We start from the raw sequence: 25,194 nt of genomic DNA on the forward strand, positions 1-25,194 counted from the left end.
TTTAAAATGTTGCATACAAATGTACACATGTAAACATGTACATTTCCAATGTTTTGAAAAACTTAAAGCCTTAAGAAGTTTGGCATTTGTAGTATCAGCAGGAATTCATTTGACATGACACTGAATTAAGCAAATCAACTCAATGTAGTAATTTTTGGTTGTATTTATTATAGCAAATATTTCATTATATTATTTTCATTGTTTAGATCTTTTAGCGCCAATTTTAATCCTATGTGAGTGTCGGTGCATACATTTGTGTGACTGCATGTGGTGAGAAACTGTTATACATGTACATGACTCTGGTTTAATCTAATTATTTCTTAATTTTTTTTAATTTTGGTATGATTGGAGTTAGCCCAAATAAAGATAAAAAGTCTTTATGAAATGTTGCTCTTCATTTCTTTTTAAAACCTTCCAAAATTTTGTAACATTTTATTCTTAAAAAGGATTAGGACAATGGCTCATTACATACCATAATCTGTGATTTTACAGGACACCAAATACAGCTCTTTCAGGTTTTGTCCTTCCTTTGCAATGACCTCCACACACCTGAAACACACAAAAAAGTGGTGAGTTACACTAATGCGTTTCAAGTTAAATTAGCAAGAGTTTGGCCAGGACTATAGCAGGAAGAGGTCAGCATTTGATGAATGCCACAGCTCTCTTCTTTCAACAAGCCCCTTTCAAGGTGCTTCAGGAAGAGGTATTATATTCCCTGCTTTAAACTCAAGTGTTCTAATACCTAAATGACCTTAATTAAATACATTTATGACTAGAGCATCTTTTAAAACTAAAGTGATGAAAAAAAGAGGTACTCCTATAAGAGTAATATTACATTTGGTAATAAAAGAATAGTAAACATTCTATATAATGAACATGTCATTTATATAATAAAACACACAAATGATTACATTATATTTTGTGATTATATAATTCTTTGATAAGAATGATTATAACAAAACAGTAGGCTATAGATGGATAGTTATTATAGGTGGATGGTAATATTGCTTATGGTTCAATTTTAATATGAGGTTTGATAACACTGAAACACACATTTTTGTGAAATTCTATTTAACATAAAAATGTTTTAAAAATGTATAACACTGAGTATGGAAAGAAAAATCTGCACACTAAGAACTTTAAAATCTTTTAATTTAAAATGGGTTGTTCTTAATATTTTACATAAATTATTGCATAAGTAGAGGCCATTTAAATAACATTGGTATACATATGTAACATCTATAGTCTTTTCTGGTTTAAGTTAAAAGGTTTCAAATGTTACACTCTGCTTAATACCCTCAGTGGAACATGTAGTATGGAACTGAATGAACTTTAAAAATAATGATGAACAACACTGTCTACTTTGTAGCTCAGTTCCCCATCATATCAGAAAAACCCGGACAGTCTAGTGACACATAGGCACATGCGTCCGTCAGTGCAGTCCCTGTTCTAATCTTTATAAATAACAGTTAAGTAAAAGGGTAAAAGCAAAATGAGTCATTAACCTTTTCTAGGAAGTAAGGATCAAGTAATTTGATACCTATGTGTATAATCCATCAAAAAATTACTGAGTATCCATCTCCGTCTTTCAGATATTTTATTTGCTGTCTGGCTTATTTGTAGGTATCTTTATAAAATGTCAGGAAATTTTATACAATTTTACTTCACATAATTCATTATTGAAGGTTAAATTAGTTATAGAAAAGGCATATTTTCTTTAAAATATATTTTTAGAAAATATTGTTTTAATGTAATGATAAACATTACAAAGTTACTCAGAATAACTGAATAACACTTCTCCTTTGTGTATTTTAAAAATTATGATAAAAATTGATATGGACTTTCATGGCTACAAAAGAAAAAACATTCACAGAATGTGATTATGATTGATATAGTTTATTATGAAGAGAAATTTAAAAATCTAATTCCATGTCATTTGGCCTTAACATTTGAATAAACTGAGAAATGAGGAAGGATAAAAGCAAAAACAAAACATCACAGGAAACAACCATACTGTATATACAACCTTGCAAACTAATTTTCACATGCTAAGAATAAAAATGAAGGCCCTAGATGATTATAAAATCTTTAGTAGTTAAAACAAAAATCTGACTACTTTCTAACATACCAAAGATATACATCTCACCATCTGCCATCACTTCCCCCAAAATGTTAGCAGAATCAATATTCTGTATGACCACCACAAATAAATTAGTGCAGAAATAATCTTCATACCATTAATTTTGTTCTCACGTTCTTTTCAAATAGTTCAAAATGCATGATTTTATATTTTATTAGGAAAAAAACTCTAAACCAATGTAATACCCTATTTATGTTCCTGCCACTTGATTTTATATTAAATATGCTACAAGCACCAGTGAACATTAAAGACACGCCAAGCAGATTACAAACAGCAAATAACACATATTGATTTTACTGCGTGAGCCAGACCAAATGCTATTTCACAGGCAACAGGAAACGGTATTCATATAAAACAAGATAATCGATCACTGGATGAAAACTGTCCTAGAACTGATGAAAGGCCATGAGCATCAGGTTTCCTCCCAACAACTGAGAAAAGTTATTATGAACAGATACTGCAAATATATTTAGCCTCCTCAAGAGGCAGTAAGTGAGAGATAACACACGGTTAGAAGTAAACAGGAAGTACCTTTTAGACAAAAAAGAAAAATATAAGATCCTTTGCTTTTACAAAGGATCACCTAAGATTTCTGCTCTGTTTTCTGAAGTTCAGTTACATAGTTTTACAAATACCTTTAAATGCATTATGCTAGAAGTTATGTACCACACAGAACTCTTCAAATAAGAATTCCTGAAGGTAAAAAAACAACTTCTTAGAAGATTTGTAGCAAAATTTAATTTTTTAATTTAAATGTCATATCATTTACTGATGTGATATTTGAGAAAAGAAACCCCAGTGAATCCAAATTGAAACTCTTAATTTAATATTCAAACAAAATTAAGTGTTTCAAATTAATAGTTAAAATAACTACTGTTTTGAGAGTTGAAAATGAAACTGGTATGTGTTATCCTGTTACTGCAAATTGGTGGAATGGAGCTCTGCAGCAGGTCTCTGGCTAGCTTCTAAAGCTCTGTGATCAGACTATGCCTAGTGTACCCTGCAACCTATGCTCATAGCCAGTCATAACGACAGGTCATGGGTGGTGACTGTCCTTTTATCCTGAAACTTTCAGAGTCCATTCTAAAATATACTTACAGAAGTACTCTAACATAACGCAAAGTCTGTGGGCCTCATTTACTCTAATTCAACTCTGATTTAAAAGAAACCTGGCTCTAGTCATGACCTATAGTGTATTAACATCAGAGCATTCCCAGCTACTCTACATATTGTATGCAAGCAGCAAACAAGGCGGTGAAGCTTAGTAATTATTTAAACTAAAGCTTAGTGAACACTTAAACTTAAAATATTTAAACCACAGGTGTTTGTGTAAGTTTTCAAGGAGTGTTTTAAAAATGGTAGCAATAAGAGAGAAATGTTTACAAAGTGATAATCTGTAAGTGTCCACATCAATATCATAGTAGAATATGCATTAGTCTCAGTGATAAACTATAGTTTTATCCCCAGAGGCAAGAAATGAGTCCCTAAACTCATAATCCAGAATTCAAATGTTGCCCATTCTTCCCCTACCCCTTCTCCCTACCAGCCCTAAGAACAAACCTCAGAATACCATATGACTGACATTCTCTATGGGTCAGTACATTTAAAAGATTTACCATTTTACGCATAACCTAAAGAGTTATAAAATTTGGGAAAAGAATGATATCCTTAGGGACAGTAATAATCTACATGATTATTAAAGAGAAATTCATAATATAGAAAAATGGCAGGACTTCCGATCAAGATGGTGGCATGGGCAAACATGGCTCACCTGTTCTCATAGCCACATCAAAATTACAACTAATATGTAGAACAACCATCACTCAAAACCATCAGAAGTCAGTTGAATGGAAGTCTAACAACTGAGGAATTAAAGAAATCACATCCACCCACACTGGTAGGAGGGGCACAGACATGGAATGGTCTGGTCCCACACCCATATGTGGTGGATAAAAATCCAGGAGGAATATGTCAGGAGCAAGGAGTCCCAGCCCTACACCAGGCACCTCCCCCAGCCCAGGGTTCCAGTGCCAGGAAGATAAGTCCCTACAACTTCTAGCTGCAAAAACCAGTGGGGATTGAGTCAATGGAAGGAAATTCTGGAGTCCCAAACAGTTCCTCTCAAAGACCAATACAGACTAGGACTCACCTACTCAGACTCACTCCTTCTGAGGTCCAGCACTGGGGTACCACCTTGAAAGGCACCAGTATAATACAGGAAGGAACTGAAGTGTCTGCCCTCAAGGCAAGCGGAAGCATTGTCCCTTATCTAAACCATCCCTCCACAGACCTGGCAAGCTGGTGTCATATGTGAAACTCTATCAACTTGGCCAACACTGTTTGACCTGCCTTGGAGATCCTCAGAGACTCTGTCCCACTCAACTTACGGGCCCACCCAAGCTGCTTTTCCATATGAATTGCTGGTCTTGGCTCATGTTGCACAACTTCCTAAATCCTACCAAACAAACAACAGTTGGCCTCAGTGAGCCCCAGACCTGGCACTAGCAGCAGCCAGCCTATATTCACAGCTTGGTTTTGCCTGAGAATCTCCAAGCCCAGCAAAAGTAGCAGCCATCTCAGATTGCTTTATTCATGCAGGGTGGCCCTGGGCAAAACACAGGTTAGGTGCTGACCTTGGCCTGTACCACCTGGGAAACGCCAGGGCCAGCACACCCAGTTGACAGTTACAGACCACATCGGAGCACTACCACCCTGCCCCTGCACAGCTGATACTCCATGGAGGGTGGCGGTTGGCGGTCAGTGGTCACAGACAATCCTTGCAGCTGACTAGTCTGGATAAAACCCTCCCATTCATCTGCCAACAGCAATCAAAGCTCAACTACAAGAGGAGATGTATTCAGCCCACAAGAGGGGTGCACCTCCATTACCCATCTTTGGTGATACAGGAGGCTGTGCCATTGGACCCTACAGATACCAACTACATTAGGCCACACTACCAAGATACAGAGTCAAAGCAGCTCTATCTAATACATAGACACAAACACAGGGAGGCTGCCAAAATGAGGAGACAAAGAAACATGGCCCAAATAAAAGAACAGATCAAAACTCCAGAAAAAGAGCTAAACAAAATGGAGATAAGCAATCTATCAGATGCAGAGTTCAAAACACTGCTTATAAGGAAGCTCAAGGAACTTAGTGAGGACCTCAACAGTATAAAAAAGATCCAGTCAGAAACGAAGGAAACAATAATTGAAATAAAGAACAATTTACAGGAAAACCACAGTAGAGTAAATGAAGCGGAGAATCAAATCAATGACTTGGAACATACGGAAGCAAACAAACAACCAGAAAAACAATCAGTACAACAAGAATAATAAAGAATCCAAAAAAACGGGGACAGTATAAGCAGCCTCTGGGACAACTTCAAGAGGTCCAACATTTGCATCATAGGGATGACAGGAGAAGAGAAGGAGCAAGATACTGGAAATCTATTTGGAAATTATAATGAAAGAAAACTTCTTAATTTGGTGAAGGAAATAGGCATACAAGTCCAGGAAGCAGAGAGTCCACAACAAGATGGATGCAAAGAGGCCCACTCCAAGACATCATAATTAAAGTGCCAAAGATTAAAGATAAAGAGAGAATCTTAAAAGCAGCAAGAGAAAAGCAGTTACCTACAGGGGAGTTCCCATTAGACTGTCAGCTGATTTCTCAAAAGAAACTTTGCAGGGTGGAAGTCATTGGCAAGAAATATTCAAAGTCATGAAAAGCAGGGATCTACAGCCAAGATTGCTCTACCTGGCAAAGCTATCATTTAGAATTGAAGGGCACATAAAGAGCTTCCCAGACAAGGAAAAACTAAAGGAGTTTATCATCACCAAACCTTTACTATGTGAAATGTTGAAGGAACTTATTTAAGAAAAAAGAAGATCAAAACTATAATCAATAATGGCAAAAATGCATATTTATCAACAATTGAATCTAAAAAACAAACTAAGCAAACAAGAAACACAGGGGCAGAATCATGGATGTGGAAAGCATTTTGATGGTTGCCAGATGGGAGGCTGGTGGGGGAAAATGGGTGAGGAAGTGACGGGGTTAAGAAATACAGACAGGCCCTGAATATACCTGATCTTGTCTGATCTTGGAAGCTAAGCAGGGTTGGGCCTGGTTAGTACTTGGATGGGAGAAGTACAGATAGGTAGTTATAAAATAGCCAGGGGAATATAAAAAGTAAAGTAAAGGAAATGTGTAGCCAAAGAGCTTATGCAATGACCCATGAACATGAACAATAGTGTGGGGATTGCCTAAGCGAGTGGGGGATGCTGGGTGGAGGGGAGCAAAGGGGGAAAATTTGGGACAACTGTAATAGTATAATCAATAAAATGTAATTAAAAAAAGAAAAATGGCATAGGGGAAAAACTCAGAAGAATATAAACTGCTGTTAAAGCACCCCATGAACATCAAACACAAGCCTACTGGACCATCTATCTGAGCTCTAAGAAATAAAGGGAGATGTCTTAGCAAGAGGAAATAATCAGAAGGCATGCGTCCCAGTCTCACCTCCACAGAACCACAGAACAGTCACCGACCTTCTTCGGAGCCTCACATCAGCACTCTCTATACAATGAGGGCCTATAGGAAAAAGTTCTCCAAATCAAACATCCTAGGTTCATTTAAATATATTTTAGTTTATTCAGAACTGCCTCCCCTCAGATTAAATTTTTGCTTTTATGTTTTGGCAGGGATCTGAACAGAACAAAAAAAATGCAGCCATTATAAATTTTTGAGTAACAGATCAAAAATTTATATATATACATAAACTCCTTTAGAATACTGAAGAGGACCAGAAAGTATCTAGAAAAAAAATAAGAAAAAGAAAAGAAACAAAAAAACCCCAAAGCAACCAGAATTATTTTTTATAACAATGCAATTTTATGCTCACTTGCTTTTGATAATGTTCTAAAATGTACCTGAAACATCTGATGAGATTTGAAAAGCAACAAAAGGGTTTCTTTTGTGAGCTATATTGGATTTTTTTTGAAATAATAAAAGGTATTTCTTAGTTTCAGTGGAGGGAAAAATCTGTCTCCTTAGCAATAGATTCCTAATCACCTGATTTATGTGAAGGGTAAAGGTTAATGAATTAAGCTGTGTAAGCTTCAAAACTATCAAAGGAATTCAAAAGAGCCTTGAATTATGGAAAACAATAGCCCATTCTAAATACATACTAAATTTTATGTTTTTTGTCTCCTACTCAAAAGCAAGAACATGGCATTAGTGACAATTGAAAAGAACTAATGAGGAAATATGACTACATCTCTTGCAAGAGGGGTGTCCTAGGAGACCTTGTTACTATTTGTGATGTGCTTCAAACCAAAAAGAAGCTAATTGGAGCTGCCAGACACTGGTTTGCAAATCTCACTTTAAAGGACAGGCTCAATCACCTTAGAGGTGTGAAAAGAAATGTCCCCATTAGAGATATATTAGTATGTGGCCTGGTGAATTTCTAAATAAACTTTAAGATGTTCTTCCCTATGTTACTTTTACATTTAAATAATTGATCTATCTTTGAGCAAAGGAAAAAAAATGCAACAAAACAATCCCACAGATTTAAAACAAAAAATATAAAGAGTGCTATAAAGTAACTGGCAAATAAGTGCAGTGGGGAGCTAGGTATATTTAAGGTTGAAAAAACACGCAGATCAAACCTTAAACCCCCTGAAACACAAACACATCATAAAAGTGATCTATTTGGAGGTTTTAGAAATAGAGCTTCATTTTCATCATTTCTTGAAACTAAATAAGCCAACAAGCCACCCCATGTTACACAGATTGTAAGTGGGTAAAATCATAAGAAGTTGCAGTAAACACACACAAAGAATAAAAAGGATTTACAAGATCTAAGGAGAGCAACAAGGGAACAAACTTGGCCCAATTCAGCGCTGCGTAAGCTTATCCTGACTAACTCATATACAGGTCATTTAAATGATAGCAGAGGTCAGCAAAACACAATTTGGCATCTTACAAAAAGAATAATGATATCTGATTGATTTTTCCAAAGCCTCAAATCAAGTTTTACTGAAAAATAATTCAATCGCAGTGCAGCAAATGAATGGGTGTGATTCACAGGTATGCCCTGCTTTCAGAAAACACAATGTATAAGATATTTCTATGTACAAAACACACACGCACAAATAAATATATACAAGATGAATCAATTCAAGAATCTATTAATAGTACATTTCCCTTTATGCAAACATAGTTTAATTATGAGCATTCTATTTGTACGTACTTTTTCTAGTAACACAACACCTTAACCTTACAGAAATAGCATGTAATGGTTATTTTTAACTTAAACAACTGCCCATAATGACATAGGAAAGACTATATCAGAAAAATGACACATGGCATCAAAGCGGTATACTGAGTGCTCTTTGTATCAGAGTACACTTTCTTGTAAATGTTCTTCTGTCCCATTAACATAGTACCAAATATATACTTAAATCAATTTTTCATGTAAACTACTAAAAATATTCCCATAGAACATCCCATAGAGATGTTTCTTGCAAGAGGTTTGAGGGTTCTTTTGTTTCATATTTAAAGGTTGACTTGGAATTAAAATGCTAAAGCATTTGCTCAAAGCACGTTCTTGATATACCACAGGGCAAGGACTAGGAGGGACATGCAAAATGTCACCAGCTCCACCAGTTAACAACAATTATCTTGGACCCTCACTAAGTTCTCACTTACCAAATGTTATTCTCTGGAAAGCCCATACCTGATTAGTGAATGTAAGATTAATTTAGGTATTCACAATGTGAACAGCGGAGGACTGATGCCTATTTTGTAGCACAGAGATACTGAAAGGTCCCAAAATGAGAATACTTAGGTTTGTTTTTTTTAAAATAAAACATACCATAATAAGTGGCTGATAAACTTAAATGTTATTGAAACTTAAGTTTTGTAAGTTTGTATCTTTGCTAACAGAGTTGTCCCACTTCTGCGGGAGGCATAGCAGGTATTGTCATTTGCTGATTCTTTCTGGACCACCCTCTCCCTGAGCACCTCTGACACTGGACAGGTTTCCTAACTGGAGAGTAAGTAGGAGTCAGCCTCCAAAAAGGATTAATAGAGCAACAAAATAATATTTTCTAATACTTTTAAGGATGACTATCACAAACTAGCTCTTATGGAAACATTTTGTTTCTTCATTTATATAGCAAAACATGTTTTAATTTACTTTGAATGTTTCTTAGAATACTTTAAAAATGTTTTTCAAATAGAATAAAGTCTGTAATACTTTTAAAATGCACATTTTCTTTATACTACTAAGAAACAAGATGGTTAAACTTTTTCCCAAATGGAAAGGAATAAGATCAATAACATTTTAGTTATAAATTTGGCTCTTGCTTTAATATTTCAGATATATTTATCCAAAAATCTTATTTTTAATTTTTAGTCATTGTTCCATCCTTTTCCCACAATTACATTGAACCATTATATAAAAACATGTGCTAACTTTGTCTATGCATTCCTCAGAAAAAGAGTCTAAGCTTTTACTTATTTTTTAAAATTTATCAGTGATTTATTGAATGCAAGCTATTAATGTTGATACCTGGAAGCAGAAAAGCCTATCACTATCCTTACAACCATGGAAAATCAAATAAAAGCAGCTGATTTTCAGTTGTATTTTGAGATCAAAGGAAATGCTAGAAAGAAATTGAAGGATAAAAATTAAAGGCAAGACTTCCTGAATTTAGCAGTTCATTCATTCCTCATTAAGAAAAACAATGTAGTTATTTATAAGTAGGAAAAGTTCAGGAAGCTCCTCTCCTTTAAGCTTTTTGCAGTCCATCAATTTATAGCCAATAACTCCTGGGAAACCCAGGCACTGCACAACGATGGCGCTGTTAAGACCGGTGCTATCTTTACGGTTTTCTGGCATATTTTAAGATAGAGGGCAAAAGAAAAGATTATACTAGCCTGATGTAACAAAAGTTTACTGGGTAAAAGCAAAAGACTCGGCCCTTAAAAAAGTAAAAGGCAAAGACATATTCTGGCAAGCTCCAAACACCTCCTTGACTATACTATAATAAATAGACTTTAATGGTGAAGGCAGTGATATTTCCAAAAGACTTGTTAGGCTTCCAAACAGCTAAAATAAATTTTAGGTGGAATATTAAGTATATAATTGATAATAATTTCCCTGCCCTCCTTACACTGTTTACCCTAACTGCTGTATTGGTTAAGAAAGTTTCAATTCAACAAACACCATATATTTTAAGTTCACCTTTAATTTAAAATGGCTAAGAATATTATTTTAGTGGAAAATAAAGGTACCCAGAAGATGAGATTTCAGGCAGCATTCAGGAAAGAGTTAAGTACTTCCTTACCAGAAGACTCCACAAGTCAGCTTTGTAGTGACTAATTGCCTCTTTAACCCCTGTACTCGGAGGGCTGGCCTATGCTTCAATACCAGTTTTGTGATACAGCCAAAGACTGATGTTCAACGTAGACCTCCCATGACCTGCGTAGCCAAGGAGTTAACTCAGACAAGATGCTGACAAAAGGTTTCCTTCTCACTTGGGAAGGCATATAATTTCTTTTTGGATAGGCCAAATTCTTAGAAAACTGTATGCAAAACATAGTATGTAAAGACAACTGATAAAAGTCAGAATGGTTTTATTTTAACAAACAATGATTTTCAACATCCCAATAAACTAAGTCAAAATTTTGTTTGAGAAATGCATATATATATGAACAAAAGGCTCTTAGAAGAGGGAACATCTCCTTCTTGACTGCCTTTGAGATACACACACACACACACACAGTGATTGAGAGAGAGAGAGGGAGGGAGGGAGGGAGAAGATAACACCTAATTTGATATATTTGGAAACTTATAGTTAGATAGGTATAATAAGATACAAAAAAAACCCCCGAAGTATTCTCCACTCTAAGTACTTCCCGCATGCTTCAAGTATTCACACTCAGGAAGCCGGCACTTTGTCATTAATCTTTAAGCTTAGCAACTTTCTGGTCTTATCAAAAGCCATTAAAAAAACTGACATGTAGTTTTAAGTAGCAATTACATAAAATAAATTAATCCTGCAATTGGGAGAAGAAAATAGGTGAAGGTGTCTTATTAGTTTCTTTCTTTTTCACATTTTAAAATTTTTGTTCAACTACAGTTGTCTCCATTTTCCCCCCACCCCAGCCATCCCGACTTCCCAGCCTTGATCCTACCCCACTTGGTGTTATCCATGTGTCCTTTACCTGTTCCTGGAAAACCTTCCCCTTTGTCCCTTTTTATCCCCTCCCACCTCCCCTCTGGTTACTGTCAGTTGTCTTGTTAGTTTCTAAAAAAGAAAGCATGAGGAAGGAGTTCCAGAATAGGGAGGGGGAAAAGTATAGGCAGTGGGAACAAAGTGACCTACACATACTCATTCAGAAAGAAGAAGGACCACAAGGGCTTGATGAAGGCAGGGACATGACATAAATTTGACCTTACTGATACTTGGCCAAGTTGAACTCTGAACCATCGGAGGCTTATGGATCCTCCCTGCTGAACTGATGAAACCTACTTACAAGGCTCTGGTTCTGCCACTGCTCCATTCCTATTTTCTCCCATATCGTTACATATTAATATTCATGTCAAAGGTAAAATAATCTTTGCTCTAAGATTTACAGGAAAGAGAGGCAGCAGATCACTTTTAGTTGTTTTGGCACATTATGTTTACACACAGAGATAACAGTTTTACTTAAAAAATAACATTTACACTAAAAAAAAAAAGCGCCAGACATTTCTACAAGTGAAAATAAGGGGCATTAACCAAGAATTCTCTTATGAAAAGTATGCAGTTTACATTTTTAAAATCCCAACAAAAGATGACAGCTGATTTCAGCTAATTTTTATTTAACCAAAGGATAGAGAAACAAAGTCCTTCCTATTTTCTTCTCAAATAATATACAAGTTAATAAAACGAGATGTAGAAATTTCAGGAAAAGGCTATGGAACCTTATACTTAGCTTTTCTAGCTACCAGGCCGACTCAGTATTTCCTGATGTTAAAAGTCTATTTGTCTGTAAAATATACTTCTAGAGGATTCTTTCTTAACTCTTTATCCATTAATGCAAAGGCCTAATTATCAACAATCTAATTTATACTCAAAGGAATATATAGTGTTACATGTGCATTCATTTATATACATTTATAAATTTCTTAACAGACCCATTTTCCCTTACCAACAGTGCCATTAAATCAACAAAAATATCATTGCTGTGGATGCACCTGGTACAGGAATGTTAGCATCTAGCCCCTGAAATTACATAATCACTAAAATCCAGGTCGCTCTGACTGGACTAGTCATCAAGTCTGCCCCCTATAAAGGAAAAATGTATCTCTTTGTTCTTAGGGAGAATGGTGGATGGAAAGTTAATGAAACTCGTTTGTAAGGCTGATAGACACCATGGGCAGGGGGCAGGGGGTAAGCTTTACGCATTTTCTCCTCTCAGAAAGTTGCAAACCCAAGACAGGACGTAAGCATGGAGAAGGAGGAAGGCATACCTAATATTTGTGTCAGAGAGTGGGTGCCTTGCAGGGGACCTGGTGTCTGGTAGCCAGCAAGAACAAGCAACGCTCCCAAACCCAGTACTCAGCTGTGTGTTATTGTAAAAGATAAATCAAAATGAATAGCACATCTCTGGTATATTTCCATTGTTGATGATTATAGTCACTGATATGTCTGCATAATCAACAAATCCTGTAGCAAAATGGAGTAAGAGTATTAGCACTTCTGCTCTCCACAACAAATGCTTCTTTCCAGTGCTCAGCTCAGTAAAGGAACACATTCTGAGGAAGAACAAGACTGAGAGTTGATGAGAAGGTTTATTGTTTGCACAAGTCCTTGTGAAATAAACAGGAAAGTGCAATGCCAGGATTTTGATAGGGAAGCCAGGTATACGTGCTTCGAGTCGACGGGTAAGTTTTGTGCCTCTATAAGTTCTGAGGATGTCATGAATTTTAACATGTTAATAATAGAATTATATATAAAAAATAAATCTATAGCACAAAGTCCTTTTGTGATCTTTTACTGAAAGGTAAATACATGGTCATCAAACACACAACACATTTATGCCAGTTGGCAAAATTTGGGGCTTTTTGAAAAATACTGACAATTTAATGTCACATCATACTTTAAAAAAGCTGAAAAACATCTATAAAGAATAACTGTATAAGCACGTTAGTGAATGTGAAATATACCCAGGAACACACTAGTTGAAGTTATGACTTGAATGTTGTGCAAAGAATATTGTAAAGAGGAAAAAGAAGAAAAACAATAGATACAGTATATGGGGTTGGCCAAAAAGTCCAATTAGTTTTTTTCCATGTGATAGCTCTAATAGAGCTTAGTTGTCTTTAACTTCATTCAAAACAATTTTGTTAGATTCTATTGTGATGGCTGTCATGTCAGTGTGCATTTAAAAAAAACTCACCAATTATCAAAATTGGTGAATTTTTGTGTAGCCATTTTAATATTGAAGATGGAAGAAAATAAGAAACATTTTCAGTGTATTATTATCTCAAGGAAGGTAAAAACACAACTGAAATGCAAAAAGAGGTTTGTACAGTGTATGAAGAAGGTGCTGTGGCTGATCGAACATGTCAAAAGTAGTTTGTGAAGTTTCTTGGTACTATTGACATTTTGGCCAAATAATTCTTTGCTCTGGGGCTGTCTTATGCATTAAAGGATGTTTAGCAGCACTCCTGGCCTCTACCCACTAGAAGCCAATAGCAGGAGATAGCCAACACACTCCAAATATCCAGATCAATAAAGTTATTGGTGAAAATGAAAAATGCACCTTTTATTTTATTTTATGGAAAAAACTAAACAGAAATCTTGGTCAACCCAATATAACAATACTTGTAATATATATGTAATATATCTAAATATATTCATATATTTCATAATTATTCAGGGGCCTAAATTTATTTTATCTGTTTATTTCTACCCAGCATATTCCACTAGAAATGCATACAAAACTATAAAAGTACTATTTGAGAGAGTCAAGGAAGGTGAAAATATAGATGGTAAAATAACAAAGTTAGGGATTTACTACCCAGGGGATTCATATGATTCAATCATAAGAAGATTCCATGAGTGGGTTATGGTTTTGAAATAAGCTTTCAAGGAATCAAAGAGGGAATTATAACTATTTACAAGATTCATGATATCAATAATTTTCTTTAAAATCTGATTTTCAAAGAAAGCTATAAAAAGCCTAAAATACTTGAGGCATTTCTGGGGAAAGGCTGAAGTTTCAAGAAAGTATCAAAATATTCAGTATTATTTAAAATATTCCCCTTTCATTTCTTAATATTAGTGTGGACTTAATCCACAAGAAACTGACATCTCAAAAATGACAAAAATTAGAAAGTATATTGCACATGATTAATAACATACTGGCAATACAATAATAAAACAGATAGTTCTGAGCTACATCAGAATTTTACTAATTTTCAATGTTTCGTGTACAAAATCAGTCAGTTTTAGATGAAGGAAATGTTTCGAATGCTCAGATTGCCAAGGTGTGTGTGTGTGGTGTGTGTGTGTGTGTGTGTGTTTGACACAGTCCTGCAGTTGGGAATATAATTCAACTTATCTCTTTTCCATAAAGTGGAAATTACAATATTTACCTCCAAGGATTTTGTAAAGGTTACATTTCATAATGTTTGCCAAGGTGCTTTCAGTTATTCAACAAACATTTCCTAACCTCTACGATGCCCCTAACTATATATATGGTTACAAAGATGAAATAGACAAGTCTTTTCCCAAAGGGAATTCACAATCTTGTCAACTTTAATGTCTTCCACGCAAATGAGACATGGTTATTTAGAATAGAACAGAATTTCCTAAAGTACATTTCTCAGAAAACTAGCACTTTGGCACTTTAATAGTTGACATATGCAAGAAAGAAATGTATGGCCCAATAAATTCACATTACATTATATCGAATTTTCCTCAGTACAGAAAAAAATGATTGTAAAGCACATAGGACAGTACCTGGCACAAAATAAGCAATTAAATATTAATTATTATTCTTTAGCCTGTAGCACAGAACTAGGCACCTTTAAATGCCTGTAGTAGGTTGAATAATGGCCCCAAAAGATAATAGGTCCTAATCCACTGAACATATAAATGTTACCTAATGTGGGAAAAGAAACTTTGCAGATGTGATTAAATTAAGGATTTTGAGCTGGGGCAATAATCCAGGATTACCTGGATGGGCCCTAAATACAATTCCAAGTATACTTACAAGAGAGAGGCAGATGGAGAGTTGACATAGAGAGGAAAAGGCAATTATTACCTCAGAGGGAGATACTGGAGTGATGTGGCTACAAGCCAAGGGATGTTGCAGCCACTGGAAGCTGGAAAGAAGAGAAATGGATTGGACCCTACCCAGAGCCTCCAGAGGGAGGCAGACACCTTGATTTTGGCCCAATGACATATTTTAAATGTCTGTCCTCCATAAGTGTGAGAGAATAAATACTGTTTTAAGCTACCAGGACCAGGATAACTTGTTAGTCACAAGAAACACAAAACCTGCTAAATGTTATCAAAGTAATCACTGAAGTACACACGTGGCACCAAGGAATATGATTTATAGAGATAAGTTAATTGCAGTTAAGATGACATAATTGGATAAGATGAAATTTGAAGTTGTAAAATGGACAAAAAACAGAAAACCTTAAAGAATACTATCATATCTTCAGCCTAAATTAGAATAAACTCCAAAAAGGTATGTCTTCTAAAGTTACGTAGAATAAACACTTTTCTTCAACATTTTATTATAGGAATTTTCAAGCATACAAAAATGGTGAAAGAATTGTTCAGTGAAAACCCATTATCCATCACCTAGACTCTACAATTAACATTTTTTTACACCTGCCCTATCTCAGGTGTATCCATTGATCTCTATCCATCAATTTATCTTATTTTTAATGCATTTCAAAGTAAGTACAGTTCATAACTACATTTCACTCCTAAACACTTCGGCATTCACATCATTAACTAGAGTTCAATGTTCGTAATGGTTCCTTTTTTTTTTTAGTAAGATTTGCCTACTGTGAAGTGAACAAAAATTAAATGTGATCAGTTTTGACAAATGCCTGTGTCTGTCCACCTTGAACCACTACCAAGATTTACATTATTCCTATCCTCCCACTAAGTTCCCTCGTGCCCCTACCAATCAGTACCCTCGTCCACACACAAAGGCAACTAATGTTGTGGATGTTTGTTATTTTGCTTAGTTTTGTCTGTTCTAAAACTTCATAAAAATAGGATTATAAAATATGTACATTTCTGTAAGGCTTTTTTTAAATTCAGCGCAAGGGTTTGAGATTCATCTGTGAGTACGTTGTTTCATAATTCAGTAGTTTTTCCTCATCATACCTCTCAATTGCCAAGAGGTATCTCATTATAAGAATATAACTTACCCCTGGTAGGTGTGGCTCAGTGGATTGAGTGCCCTCCTGCAAACTGAAAGGTCACTGGTTTAATTCTTTGTCAGGCACATGCCTGGGTTGTGGGCCACGTTCCCAGTTGGGGGTGTGCAAGAGGCAACCAATTAATGTTTGTCTTGCACATCGATGTTTCTCTCCCTCACTTTCTCCCTCCCTTCCCCTCTCTGAATATAAATAAATAAAATGTTTTTAAAAAGGATGTAACAGTTTCTTTATTCTTCTCTTGAAAGGCATGTGAATTGGGAAAAATTATCAATAACACCACTAGGAATATTCTTGAACAATCTTTTTGTGAACATATGCTTGATGTCTCATGAGTAAAAACCTAGGAGTGGAACTGCTGAGTCAGAGTAAAAGTAGCATGCATGTACTAGATGAAGATCAGTTTTAGAAGAAACTGCCAAATCTCCTTCTGAAGTTGTCATACATGCCCGCCAACACTTAGGAGAGCTGTCGCTGCTTCACTTCCTCACCCCTGTGGATGTTATCACACTTTTAGCCATCCCGGCCAGGTGAACATTGAAAAATTCAGAGATCCCATTATAATAATAATTCTATTCTTTTATCTTTTAAGAACGTACACAATGGCAGATGGTAACTAAACAGTACTCAATATTTTAAAATTGCACATCTGGGCAAATGGAGGCGTAGACAGGCACACTGTGCCTCCTTGCACAAAAGAAGGACAACAGCAAATTTAAAAACAGAAAACCACCACAAGTGCCAGAAAATAGGACTGTATGGAAGTCTGATAACCAAGGAGTTAAAGAAGAAACATTCATCTAGACCAGTAGGAGGGGCGGAGACAGACAGACAGAACTGAGAGGACTCAAGGCAAAGTGGCAGCTGGTGGAGGGGCAGTCCCACATTCACATGAGGATAAACTGAGAGGAACAACTGGGGAGTGAGACAGACCATGTAACCCAGGGTTCCAGGGCAGGGAAGTAAAGCCTCAAAACCTCTGGCTACAAAATCTGTGGGGGTTGTGGTGGTGGGAGAAACTCCCAACCTCACAGGAGAGTTCGTTGGAGAGACCCAAAGGGTCCTAGGATGTACACAAACCCATCCACCTGGGAATCAGCACCAGAAGGGCCCAATTTGCTTGTGGGTAGTGGAGGAAGTGACTGAAAGCTGGATGAGAGTGGAGCAAGCAGCACTGTTCGCTCTTAGACCCCTCCCCTACATACAGCATCACAACACAGCTGCAGGGGTTGCCCGTTTTGGCCAATACCTAAGGCTCCACCCCTTACTACACATAACAAGTGCCTGAGATAAAAAATATGGCCCAAATGAAAGAACAGATCAGATCAAAGCTCCAAAAATAGAACTAAGCAATGAAGAGATAGCCAACCTATCAGATGCACAGTTCTAAACACTGGTAATCAGGATGCTCCCAGAAATACCTGAGTATGGTTGCAAAATAGAGAATAAAAGTAAAGGCTATGAAAAGGGAAATAAAGAAAAATATACAAGGAAGCAAAAGTCAAAAGAAGGAAACTGGGCCTCAAATAAACAATTTGGAGCAGAAGGAAGAAATAAACATTCAACCAGAACAGAATGAGGAAATTAGAATTCAAAAAAATGAGGAGAGGCTTAGGAACCTCTGGGACAACATTAAACATTTCAACATCAGAATCATAGGGGTGCCAGAAGAGGAGGAAGAGCAAGAAATTGAAAACTTATTTGAAAATATAATGAAGGAGAACTTCCCTAATCTGGTAAAGGAAATAGACTTCCAGGAAGTCCAGGAAGCTCAGTGAGTCCCAAAGAAGTTGGACCCAAGGAAGCACAAACCAAGGCACATCATAATTACATTACTCAAGATTAAAGGTAAAGAGAGAATTTTAAAATCATCAGGAGGAAAGGAGACAGTTACCTACAAAGGACTGCCCATAAGACCATCGGCTGATTTCTCAAAAGAAACTCTGAAGGCAAGAAGGGGTTGGAAAGAAGTATTCGAAGTCATGAAAGGCAAGGACCTACATCCAAGATTACTGTCTCCAGCAAAGCTATCATTTAGAATGGAAGGGCAGATAAAGTACTTCCCAGAAGAGGTAAAGTTAAAGGAGTTCATCATCACCAAGCCATTATTATATGAAATGTTAAAGGAACTTATCTAAGAAAAAGAAGATGATCAAAACTATGAACAGTAAAATGACAACAAACTCACAACTATCAACAATTGAATCTAAAAAACTGAAAAGAAAAACAAACAAAGCAACCAATTATAACAGGAACAGAATCACAGAACTGGAGGTCACATGGAGGGTTATCAGTGGGGAAGGGGAGTGGGGAGAACTGGGGAAAAGGGACAGGGAATAAGAAGCATAATCGGTAGGCACAAAATAGGGGGAGGTTAAGAATAGTATAGGAAATGGAGAAGCCAAAGAACTATAGGTATGACCCATGGACATGAACTAAGGTGGGAGGTAATGCTGGAGGGAGGTGGGGGTGCAGGGTGTAGGAGGATAAAGGGGAAAAAATGGGATTGTAATAGCATAATCAATAAAATATATTTTAAAAACAAATTTTTTATATTTCTAGAATTTTTAAAAATGCACATGACATAAAAGTACACATATATAATTTATTCATTATACAGACAATTCTTGGTGCAGGCTCTTTTGCAATAGCTGTTGGGCTCAGACGCAACACTCCATCTGCTAATTTTCTGAGATATCTTCATGGCTAATTCTGTTTCTTGCATCATCTTCATTTCAAGTAGCCTAACTATCCAACGAGAACCAGATAACCTTGGCAAAGAGATTTCAGTCATTTCATATGGTCCTCAACATTACATTATATGTCACCTTCCACATTATCTCTCATGAGTTCCAACTAGAAGCTGGAAATCAATTTAAAATCAGCTGCAAGCTATATTTCCTCTGTAAGCATGAAGCATTTCATTTTAAGTTTCTACCTTACCTGAATATTTGGTGGAAGACATTACATAATGTTATGACTTACAAGGTAGACTGCTTCTGATATCACAAAGAGCATTTTAAAAAATGTGTTGCCAGAAAATAGATAAGGACTCTGGCGTTAGTCAGCAAATAGTAAAAGCTGGAGACAATGGCCTTCTCAGCAGAATTTTCTTCAGTCGTTTGGTTGAAAAGAAAAGAAATTTCCTTTCTTTTATTATTTCTAATTACGTAAGTGAATGGCCCAATTTCAAGGAACATGCAGCCTACTGATTTTCATACCAACTATACTACACATAAAATAAAAATATTCACTGAAACATGCTGAAAACCATGAAATTTTCCAAATGAACATAAAGGTGCTTAGTACTGCAGAAGAGAGAAAGTCAATGTTTTTTTCTAATCATAAGTAAACACAGAACAAAAGAGATCAAAGAAAATTTAACCCTTAGGGTATCTTTTTTCATTCCATTGTAAATTTGTTTATGCCAAACATAAAATGACTCACCTATGATCTAGATTGTTTTTATTAAGCAACCAAAAACCAGATATTTAAAGAACTCTGTGAATATTACTTCCAAATAGGATCAAGGAAAGAAGTAGCCACAGATGTTTTAAAGTACTCAACTAAGGCTCAAGACATACACAACTTTGTGATAACCCACACATGAATGGATGGACATTTATGTAATTTTAAATCATGCAAACTCTATAAACATTTCTCTTTTACAATCCCTCCTTTAACTCTTTAAATAAACAAATACTAATCCACATCAGGGCAGAAACGAAGGGCTTGTTTTGTTGTTTTTTAATAAAATTCTTACACCCCTTTTTAAAAGTTAATGAGTCCAAAGATTATCTGTTTTTAAAATCATGTTCAAAATATTATTTCAACTATTTAAATTAACTCATAATATACAGTTAAAATGGCATAAATTTATATTTTTCATAATGAATATCATGTAACCACAACTACAGCCCCTTTGAAAGTGCAATCAAATGTTACCAGTTCTTCTGATTTTCCAGAAGCTGAAGTAGTAGGTCTTTTCCTTTGTGTGTAGTACTTACTAAACAACTTTTTGTATTGAGGCATTTGCATCAAATTGCCGAACAATATTAACATCCACATTAGTTCAACAATTTTGAAAGGCTATTTGGGGAGTTTGGGTATATAATTTTTTAAGCTCTATTTACATCCCAAAATGGAAAAATTAAATGTATATTTTCTAGAGCTAGCCAAAGAATACACTTTTCTATATTCTAAAAATAGGACAGCAAAGTGAGTCATACAAAAAATAAACATTTATGCTATTCTTTAAAAACAAAACTATAGCCTCATCAATAAAATCTAGAAGCTATAGGTCTTTCTAAATTGTAAACAGCTGTAGTTTACATTTTGACCGAAGACGGAATATACAATCAAATGTTCTGATATCAACTAGATATAGTAAATACTATTGTTGTGACAAATTATTTATCTATATACTGTCTACTTAACAAAAGAATTGGCAATAACTTCAAATGAAAGTCAATGTTCATTTTAGCTAGTTATTACACAGTGAGATATATTTAAACTTTGTTCTAAAAGAAAAACAATGCTTAAAACAAGCTTCCTTCCCAAAGCCAAGTTATGTAAAACAGTCAAAGTCACTATTATAAAGTACCAGAACTTTAAATTTTTCCTGTTAAAATTATGTCTTTATTAAAACAGCTGAATATCTAGCATAATTCTGAGTTTCATACATATAATTTGAGTACAACAGTATAATCACAGAAAGCTATCAAAATCTGTATGTTCCAATAAACTGAAGTGGAAGAAAAAATGATCTCAATAAAATATATTTTGTTAGAGATTTGATTAATTATAGCATCCATTTTAAAGTTGTTGAAAAAAATGTGACAAAGCAACAAAGCATCAAACCAGCATAAAATATATATAATAAATTAGTGCCTAAAGCCCCATGCCAGAATTCTTCATTATCATAAATTTAGAAATGACATTGGTTGGTTGTTTATTTTAAAAATAGTAAAAATATTGAAGCATATTACTTCATATCTTGAGAAACAAAATAGAAAAGTTTATATTATAGTTTCTCTAAACCAAACTTTCAAAATTTTAAGAATTAAATATTTAGGTATAATAAAATCTTGAATTACAAATAACCATTTAGTAAACCAGACACTGCCCCTTCAACAACGCCGTGGGCTGCTGCCCAGGAGCCACACCAAACACAGATGCCAATGCATCTTTGACCATTTGGACCTTCCACTCTCTCTCTAGAATGAGCTTATAAAAGATACCGTGAACTTAGTTGTCAACTGTCATACTTTTTTGTGGGAAGAGTATGGGGAAATGAACACACATGGCAGAAGCATAAATCAGCAAAACCATTGTTTCATTTACAAGCTTATGGACCACCATACGTGTCCTACGGATATACCAGGTCCTGGTGGTACAGGATGAACAAAATTTTCAATGAATATGTCCTGTAACCCAGAAATTCTATCACTGTAAACACAAAGAGGATAGATTAAATAAATTATGGTATCCAGATGCAGACATGTAAACAGATGATACATATGTTGTTTGACATGTAAAGATTTCAAGAAATAGTATTGTTAAGAAAAAAAGTCACAAAGCAGCAAGAATAACATGATCCTTTCTATAAGATTACTTTATCTTTCTTACATATTCTTAATTGGTTTGGATTCAATTATTGTTCTTTCAAAACAGTAAGCCCGTTGCCAAATGACTTGTAGGAATAAGGAGATAATTTCTGTAGCTTTGTGGGTATCAGGTTTTCACCATGAAGGTGACCAACAGACAATAAATATGTAAGAATACAAAGGCAGAGTGCAGACTTGGTAATGCAGGCATCATTTGGTTTATATATTTTGGGCAATGAAGTAGCTATAAACTGAAATAATGTATCAGTAAATGTGAAGAATTCTAGCACAGGATTTGGATCAGAGACCTTGGTTAGAATCTGGTTTTGTGTCATGATGCAGAGCCACAGACCAGGTTATTAACCTCTGTGGTCTATTGCCTTAATAATAAAATGGAGATAATGACTTCATAAAATTATTGTGAGGATCAAATGGTATAATGTATATACAGTGCTTCATGTTCATGAGTGTTCAATTATTATTTTAATTGGTAGCTATTATTAAATATTTCATATCAAATATATATTTATGAAATATTTCAAGGGCTTCTTTTTTTTTTAAAGATTTTATTCATTTATTTTTAGAGAAAGGATAAGGGAGGGAGAGAGGGAGAGAAACGTCAATGTGTGGTTGCCTCTTGTGTGCCCCCCACTGGGGACCTGGCCCACAACCCAGGCATGTGCCCTGACTGGGAATCAAACTGGTAACCCTTTGGTTCACAGGCTTGTGCTCAATCCACTGAGCCACACCAGCCAGGGAGGGTTCTTTTTCCTTTAGCAGTTTATATTAAAATTCTCAATCTAAGAATGTTCTTTCTTCCAACACAGGAAGCTCATGTTTAATCAGTTTTCATGACTGGGTATTAACTAGAAAGGATTTCTCATGCCAATCTGTTGAAACACTGCTGTACCCAGAAATGGAACTTAGTATACAGAAATCTGAGGACTCATACATATATTCCACAATGAACTCCTAGAAAAATATCTATAAGCTACTTTGCCATCATTTATGGCAAGAATATAGACACCTGGCCTGTGATTTTTAGAAATGTCACCAATTTAAGCACATCTTACATGGAACACCATGTTAGCAATGAATCACATGTTTTGAAATCTTTTCTCAACAATAGCTTTAAGACTTTTTTGGTCTACCCACTTAAGTCCTACAGGAAATTATAAAATACCCACCTAACAGCTTGAGTGAATTATGAATATATAGCTGCAATAGACAGGACAAGCCACCATGGCTTTAGAGACATACTAGATCTCTTTTCTAAGTATGCAGGAAGGAAATGGAGATTTATCATACAAGACAGGCAAGCTATCTATCATCCAGAATATTTTGCAAATAGCTTGGCTTAAAAACCATTAGTTCATTCAAAGAGGTCAGATATACAAATGAAAAACTTAGGCAAAAAAAGTTTTACAAAGAAAAACTGTAAAATAAACATAACACATCTAGAATAAATTTAAAATTTTAGATTTTTTATAAAAAGGCCTAAGCTTGTCATACTAAATTATTAAAACTTCACATCAGAAATAAATTTAAACAGAGAATGCCTTAATATAATTTGAACAAAATTTCAATGTGAATAGTATCTCTGTACTTTGAAATTAACAGATTTAATGACATACCTTAAATGCGATAAAAGAAATAAACAGTATGGTTTTCATGCAAGAATTTACAAGGAGTATTTTCCCATAGTTCTAGAACAACAATAAAAAATATATAACACTGAAAAAAAATGCAGTTTTAAGCCAAAAACACATTTTTCACATCTTTTCCACTTTAGGTTCCCAAAGACTTAATAAATTTTTAACTCCATCTCCCCAAGCTCTCTAAATTCTCTTTTCAGAGTTATTCTGATGATACAAGGATTTGATCTATATACAATGCAGCTAAAAATTAACTGCACAATCTTCAAAAACTCTAAATCTTTTACAGTTGTGCAGTTGAAGATGAAATAACTTGTATACAAATGTTTAAAAGCACAAAGCCTTCCTATGTAAGAGAAAAAAAACAAGGGGCTCAGTTTGTTATCTTAAGTCCATCCCTAAAGAATTTTGTTAAAGTAGTATGTTCTTTTCAGAAATCCCATTACAATAGATATTTCAATGGAAACAAAAAGGTTCTACTGTCAGACTTAGTTGGGAGTACTTTTACTACTACTAAAAATAAGTATTATTAATTGGTATTTGAAACAATCTTTGAAATTAATTACACATCTATTATTTCAGTTTATACTTAAAAACACCATGTAGTGGTTTTATCTTCATCTGAGAAATGAGAAGACTGAGTTCTGGAGACTTTAAACTCTGGGGCCAACAAGATTGCATGTTGTGATAGTTAGCGATGGGATGAGACCAGATCACTCCCTCCTAGATCTAGGACCTCTCAGCTAGACAGTGAAAGAACAAAGGTAACTAATATTAGTGAGTACTCAACAGCTGGTAATTTGCTAAATACTTATTTAATTCTGGGAAATACTACATCATTCTACCATTTTACCATCTCCATATTACTAGTGCAGAAACGGGAGCTCAGTCTAATAGTAAATGGCAGCTTTGAGCTGATGTTTGCATGATTATAATGACAAAGTTCATGCTTTTTCCCTAAGAGAAAAAAATTAAAGCTGGAAATAATTCAGAAGCTAAGGTATGCACTCCTTCTCTACTACTTTGTCTATTCTATGTGGATGCTTTCTTCCATGAGAAAGGAGAGAGGGAAGTGAACTCAAACGCCAAGTAAATTGGGGCCGGGCCTGAGATTCTTAGTATGATAATCTGATGTTCCTCCACTTCTTCCTAACACTGAGGCCTTCGGGAGAAGTTGTCTCCGGGGGCTAACACGAGCTAGGAGAAGGGCAGATTTTAGGAAGAGCAACGCTCACTCTATCTGATGATCAACTGAATATGTCTGTGGACAAATTGAGAGGAGGCAAAAGCATTGTTTCTCAGAGAGTACAGACTTTCCACACAAAA

General features: G+C 35.3%; 1 protein-coding gene across 2 annotated transcripts in view; it reads right to left on the reverse strand.

The window, feature by feature from the left end:
* The window catches only part of FBXL17 (F-box and leucine rich repeat protein 17), a 475,635-nt gene that overhangs the window by 158,219 nt on the left and 292,222 nt on the right, over positions 1-25,194 (reverse strand). For both annotated transcript variants that reach the window (XM_053911271.1, XM_053911273.1), the window contains exon 7: positions 473-549. In XM_053911271.1, coding sequence (XP_053767246.1) covers positions 473-549 — 77 coding nt within the window. The remainder of the gene's footprint in view (positions 1-472; positions 550-25,194) is intronic.

This window comes from Desmodus rotundus, chromosome 1 (assembly GCF_022682495.2).
Source record: "Desmodus rotundus isolate HL8 chromosome 1, HLdesRot8A.1, whole genome shotgun sequence".
Classification (NCBI taxonomy): domain Eukaryota; kingdom Metazoa; phylum Chordata; class Mammalia; order Chiroptera; family Phyllostomidae; genus Desmodus; species Desmodus rotundus.